The sequence below is a fragment of the Dendroctonus ponderosae genome, unplaced genomic scaffold (assembly GCF_020466585.1).
Source record: "Dendroctonus ponderosae isolate FM_Combo_2020 unplaced genomic scaffold, Dpon_F_20191213v2 Dpon_F_20191213_9, whole genome shotgun sequence".
NCBI classification, from domain to species: Eukaryota; Metazoa; Arthropoda; class Insecta; order Coleoptera; family Curculionidae; genus Dendroctonus; species Dendroctonus ponderosae.
Window position 1 is genome coordinate 7,808,567 of NW_026019116.1, and position 6,979 is coordinate 7,815,545.

Below are 6,979 nucleotides of genomic sequence, written 5' to 3' on the forward strand. Positions count from 1 at the left end.
GCATATAAACCCTGCTTCGAAATTTTGATGGAAACATTTTTATGGGCTTATTTCGGCACCTGAATCGACAATGTAATGAACGTGCATAATTTTGCGTACATGAAGAACCGGGACCCAGACGATATTTATGACTTTATTATGGTTTTTTTGCGACTGCGAACGTGGCAATAAAATAATGTGAGAAATTAAGGAAGTTTAATAGGGCACTAAAAATCACGGGGGCACCCCCATAAATAAGCGAAATTTCATTACCACATTAAACGTATGCAATTTTTCTTGTAGGAAGCGGAAATTTATCAGAAATGTGTCCGACCGCCACCCAATAGATCAGCCAGGGAGAGCAAGTCTCCTCCCCCGTACCGATCGAGTTCGGCTGGTGTCTTGGCTTCCAGCTCCTCTTCTTCGGGCGCTAGCAGCGATTGGAGCTCATCCTCAGGAAGTGATCCCATGGTGGTGCGATGCCACTCAATGTCCTCCACTTCATCTGCGATGTCCTGTAAACCGGAAGTGTCCGGCACGTCCCACCACCACAGCGTTTCGTCTCAGAGTGCGCAAAAGACTGACTTTCTGCAACGGACTGTTAAGATATTTACTGGTAAAAAATCGCCTGCAACGAGCAGTAGTCAACCGATGGCGGCTGCACCGTGTGTGATAGTACCGACTGCGGCGGCGCAAAATCGGGCCCAACCCAGGCGGGACGCAGGCCCAGGCCAGAAGCCTCCTGTCTGACTACCGCCCCCCGTTTAGATGAAAATTTTCGTGGATATTTATTCCAAAAATTAAATTGTAGCGATGGTCTGCCCGGTATTCACTTGCAACATTGTCTAGCAATCTTCAAAGGTCTGAACAACAACGTTGATCGTTACTGGTTTAACAATATTCCAAATTCCTAGTAAATTGCTTTGAACTATGATGTCAGACAGTGGGAAATCAAAGCACACCATCACTGAGAGAAACTTTGAATTTCGGTCCGGAGCTGAACATTTGATGTTTGGGCAGCCAAAACAATTAACAGAATAATTGTAGTTAAACTAATGTTGATGAACTGTCGAGAAACGGCCATTGGATTCATCAAAGTTTAGCGAGTCCTGGCCTATAGGGTGCTGGTCAGCTAGTGTGCGTTCGTTATTTGCAATAACTGATCTAGATTAAGTCGAAATTATGGTCGATATCGATTATGGTCAATATCGAAAACCCATTGCTCAGTCGTTGCAGTGTAGAAAACCGATGGACAACTTCTGGATGTGATTCACTGTGAATGGACAAATAATTCGCGAAATATCTGAGCCCCGGCAACCCTACGTATTTCACTAGTTTAATCGATTTGACGAGGCGCGGTGTGCGTAGCCAAATATTTTATAACTTATGTACTGTGTACATGGTATAGATGGAAGCTGCTTTTGGACTGAAAATCCTGTTTTACGTAACACCTTTCAACATAACTCGTTGAGTTCACCACAGTATTATTAAAACAAATATAGTCGTTACTTTGAGACCTATTTTAGACTCGATTGCTTTGAAATTGTTCCCGCTCTCTTAAAACAAGGGTTTCATATCAACAGTGCGCTTCCCCAAAATCATGCTATAATTATATGAATCAAAATGTATTTGGCGAAAGAGCCGCTAGGTCGCAACAAGAGATATTCCAATTAAAGTAAACCAATTATCTATTAAGTAGTAGAACGTTGTTCTGTTTTTAAATATTGTTTATTGAGGCAAACTTCAAAGGGAATCGCCACTAAATATGCGACATGTTAATACATCAGCGTAACTTTTAAATCTTAATTTATTCCCGTATTTATTATTTATTAAAATCAATTTTTGTACCTAAAACTAAATGAATTTATGCTGAGCTCGTGACATTTATGGAGGTTCCCATCCAAGTGCAACAAGCTAGAAAGAAGACTTAGTGAATTATTCATAAGCAAATTTCGTTTAACATTTTTTACGTTTATTTATAATTTATTGCTAAAACGTGTTCATTCTATATTGTAAGAGATTTTAGCGTCGTTTTACCAACACTCATATTTTTGGGTTTCATTGCTTTTTTCACTACAAATGCCATTGGTACCGTTTCGTCACTTAATTTTTACATTACTCAACTCGAAATACAAGTAAGTTACTACTTGTTTAGTCTAGAAACGGTACTAACAGCCACGATAATAACATCCTCTAAATGGGTTTTTTCAACATCGAAAACTGTTTTAACTTTTTAAAAGTGCAAACACTTTATCCACATGTTTTTGGCTATTTCTAGTTGAAAAATATAATGGGGCCCGCAAACAAACTAGCTAAGAATTGAAGTTTCAAATCTATAATACAAAACTATTGTAAATGGTAGACGGGAAATGTATGTTAGTGACAGCATAAGCATTATTGTGATGATTATGTAAACTATTAGGTGCTTGGGAAACATATGTGCATTTAAACTTCACCAAATCGACAGTGTTTGATAAAGGAATGTGCAGCAAAACGTTTGCTCCTGATCAATGAAAACAGTCCCCGCTAATATTTGTTGCTCTATATATGTTTGCCATTTATTTTTTACTAGCCGAATGGAATTTTTTATTCGAACAATTCGAAATATATTATTATAAAATATCGATTATATATTATTTGATCATTCAATCAAATGGAGGAAACGGTCGAAACGATCTTGGTTCATTACAGTAAACAACAGATTCATCCAATTGGGGAAAACCGATAGATTTTTGAGGATGGTTCTGCTGCCAATTTTGCCACTTCATTTTTACGATTTAGTTGGAATTTGGAATTCATCTGTGACTTTTTTGTCTTCATTGTGAGTGCGTTCTCCTTATTCTAGGCAATGGTTGGAATAATGAACCTGTTTGCCGACAATCGCCGAATGACCAAAATGAAAGTGAGGAAACTGCAAATTGACAAAAAGTTGCCGTAGTATGCGCATTTTCATATTTCCTGCTGCTGCTGCAAAGCTCTTCCCCAGTTAATATAAAATATCACAGATTGCTTCTCTTCTCCTGAATTTGCACACAAATGATTGTGGATAGTTGTTGAAAGCAGACTGAAAATTCACCAAGTCTTTAATTTTAGTTTTTGTCGATTCGTTTTCTAGATTTCCACTTGAAAAAATCTCCTCCAACTCCTAGTTCATTTCTTCAGAAGGTTAAGTCTTCAGGTGCCTCCACAATCAAGAAACCTTCATCTGTCCTCTGCCAGTCTACTCTCGAACATTTCGGTTTATCGTAAAAGGCGCCCACTCATCATTCCTCAAGAAATGTCCAAGATCGGCACTTTGGTCGCCTAGAGTTGATTTTTGTTTGCCCTTTGTAGGACATTCTTGTTTGTAACACCGTATTCTCATCTATGGAAGTTGGTTCACACCGCTAAACCGACCATTCCTAACGTTCAATTTTACATTGATCGAGATTATCATCGCAGAGGAACGTTCTTATTGTATTGAAAGTTTCCCCAGAAGTTTCGATATGAAATTTGATCTCGTTATCCCAATTTCGATCTTCTTTAATAATAGTTGCGTGATGTTATCAGGGTTCATTTACATTGAGTTCGAGGATCAAAAATCGTCAATTTGATGCTTAAGTAAACGTTCAACTTAGAGGTGATAAATCAGGCCTGAATGCCGCGAAGAAAATCTTGCTCTGTTATCTTGCGGTGTTAAACGCGCAGTTACTAAGAGGCAAAGTAGGAACAAGTTCAGGAGAAATATTGGTGGGACGGTTATTCTAAAAAAATAACAACGTTCATATACTAAAAAATTGTGCATTATGCAATACATAAGCTGTACCTAAAAGTAATTGGACACACTCTCATGATATATTCACAGATACTTGGGAGGCTGTCAATTCCAACCAAAATACCCTTAACTTGTTTAGTGATATAATCATTTGCAAAATGAATTGTAGTCTAAAATGAAACTAGTTAAATGTTTTCGCCTATTCCAACTCAATCGATTTCATCATCTTGATTTTGTTGTGCATTTGTTTATCAAATAGCAAAAATGGTGCAATTGTAACATAGATCGTCATAGTCACATTTGTAAAAAAAGTTTTCGTTTTATTTTGTTAGCCAGACTGCTTGCGAAAGATCAATAAGGAATTCGCACTAGGTTTTAGTTTTGTACATATTCAAAGATAAGGAAGAAGCAAGTCTGTATTATTTGTTTATCCGTTTGTTTGTCTTTTAAGTGATTCATACAAAATGATTCTTTAGTTTATACTTAGATGTACTATTTTTATGTTAGTCGACGGTGTATAGAATATTATTTATTAAAGTTATATAAATATTACGCGGTATCGTTTCTTTGCAATTGTAGATATGCAATGGTATATTTGTTATTTGGGAGTAGAATGTCATTTACAGTACTATTATAAATAGGGCCATATATCAAACATAGCTGATAACTAAACGCAAATCCATGTATCTCTAACTATTAATGCAATATAATAATAACATATAAAAACACCAAATTCTGCTCTCAAATAAATCGTTATTTAGTCAAAAGCAAAACAACTAAGGAGTTATTTTGTACAATAATCGAACTGACTGTAGTATTTATTTATTTCGTTTAAGTTTCGTCTTTTTGTGTTTTATTTTTTTTGTTTAGTTTTTGTATTATGTTCACGTAAGATGAGTTTTCTGCATATATGTTACAAAAATCCAAGCCGAAAGTCTTCATAACAGCAAGAAAATTGTGATTAAATTAAATTTTACTATTATAAAAATAACAAAATTAATTAAAATGTTTTTGTATTAGTGAATTATTAAAACATCTGAAATCGTACTTTGCGGTGTTTTATTTTGCCATGTCTGTGTTCCTTATTACATCAAGAGTTAAGACTTTAATCTGTGTTATGAGTACGCTTTTGATAGAATCATCGGAAGCTAACTTGTATAACAAATATTGAGTGGAACTCTCCATTCCGTTGCCGATAAAATAATGGTTTCTCACTAGTGCAAGTTTTAGCATTTCTCTTTGGCTTGTCCCTCCTTCATTATTTTTTTACCTAAAGATTTCTTGTCGTACTTATTCCTAGTGTCTTCCATTTTTAGGGTAAATTTGAAGCGAACGAGATTAAGCAGAGCTTAAGAAGTTCGTCTAAAAGTACTGCCGTTCTAGCAAATACATACAATGTAATAGAATTTGTCATTTTTGGTTCCTGATTTGAGAAAAAAAAAGAAATTGTCTTCTTTGCTGAACTATATGGCAATTCTTGTTAGGATAATTGAAACATAACTTCTACTTTGTTTTGTTTTGGTTTCTATGAGCTCAGCTTCACAAAATGCTTTTATTTTGATGAAAAGTGATCTTTGAAGACTTCTGGTAAGAATGATCCTCCTTACAGAAGTATGGACCAACAGTTCCTGCTTTCTGTTGAATTTCGCAGGCTTGCTTTATCAGTTATAAATCTTTTCGGTTCCATAAGTTGTAGATTTGTCTTCGCTTGAGCCTCCCCAATTTGGCTATGGCTTAAGGGTCAGATTCAGATGAATAGCTTTCGTCATTTAAAATATATTTGGGTTTTTTCCAGTTTTCTTCAAGCAATTTCAAACCTTTTAATTATGTGGAAATTCAATATGCAGTCTATACGAAAGTATAAAAGTTCAGGTAACTTTGCAATATAAACTCGCACATTCCGTTAGATTTTAATTTCGGCTAGTGATGATTACGTTCAAAGCTGCTACAACTTCGTTAATTTAATCTCTTATTACTATAAAAAGCCTCTTTCGTATTAAATTCAAATTAAATTAACACGCGCATTCACCACGAATATTTTAGAGCAATGGAGCAATTCCTCGATCGTTTGACTGAAGAAGATTACAAAGGTGAGACACGATCCAAGCAAAGACTTAATATCATATTTAAATTAAATCAAATCAAATAATAACAAATTAAATAATCATGTTTATTCCGTAGTTCGGCGTGTTGTTGCGTGGAAAAGGCGTTTTAATGTTCAGTTTGCTACCGACAGAGGACGAAATCGGTCGATGATCCTTTATGTCTTCTGAATAGCGTTATGTAAATATAGAATCATTGTGGACCTAATGGCAAGTGCGGTAGTTTGTAAAAATGTAGTGGATTTCTTGAGGATTGATGGGTCGAAAATGGAGGATGGGGCGACAGCGGGAAGAAAGCTGGCAAGACCGATGTTTAATCTGCAAATCTTTTAGCTTGACTGAGTTTAGTTTTCCGACAAGCAACTGCAGTTTTATGGATTTTTATATTTTTCTCTCTTTGCTTTGCTGATTTCAGATAAGTCGGGCTTTGGACAGATTCCCTGCTGTGCTAAACACATTTTCTTCTTTCTTTCCAGGTGGCACTACGGAATATTTTGGACGGCTTTGTATTTTTGCATCAAGCTCATCCCAAGGTTGTCTCCAAAGTACCGTTTAAGATGTGCAAATATGGGTACCAGTTTTATGGTTTTTATAAAAAAAAGTCAAGAGTTTTAGTTTTGTGTGTTTTTTTTTAATTTGCAAAATTGACCGAAACGTAGCACCGCTTTTCACCGCACAGAGTTCGCTTTTATATCATTTGATAGAGATTTTGGAACAGGATAAACTGTTGGATTTGTCACAAAAAGTCACACGAAATTTGAATATCAGACATTTAGATGCAACTTTTTTCCAAAATTTCTAGAGCAGAACATGTGACAGATGAGGACAGCAAAATAAAGTAAAAGGAACATAAAGTAGTGCCATTTTCGAATAATCAACGGAATAATTTGCGTCGTAACTGGGCATCAAGTCAAGTAACGAATAGGACAGTAACGAGCAGCTACTTTGTCAACAGCTTCATTTTAAACAGAAATTTATTTAGTTTATCAAAACATAATACATGTTATAATAGATTGGCAATAATAGAACCAGATGTTTTCATTCCGCTCAAATGTTAATACAGATGTTCAACAAATCTGACCTGATGTCCATCACTTTTCCGGGAAGCTCGTGGCTGAATTCATCTTGAACAGTCATCCAACGT

At 35.8% G+C, this 6,979-nt stretch overlaps 1 protein-coding gene across 7 annotated transcripts in view; it reads left to right on the top strand.

Moving 5' to 3' along the window:
- The window catches only part of LOC109539372 (trinucleotide repeat-containing gene 18 protein), a 121,709-nt gene extending 117,424 nt beyond the window's left edge, over positions 1–4,285 (top strand). For all 7 annotated transcript variants that reach the window (XR_007282324.1, XR_002172110.2, XR_002172111.2 and 4 more), the window contains one exon: positions 283–4,285. Coding sequence is in view for 2 of the 7 variants with exons in the window: in XM_048669906.1 (XP_048525863.1) it covers positions 283–729 (447 nt within the window). In the remaining 5 variants the exon portion in view is untranslated. The remainder of the gene's footprint in view (positions 1–282) is intronic.
- The last annotated feature ends 2,694 nt before the right edge of the window (positions 4,286–6,979 follow it).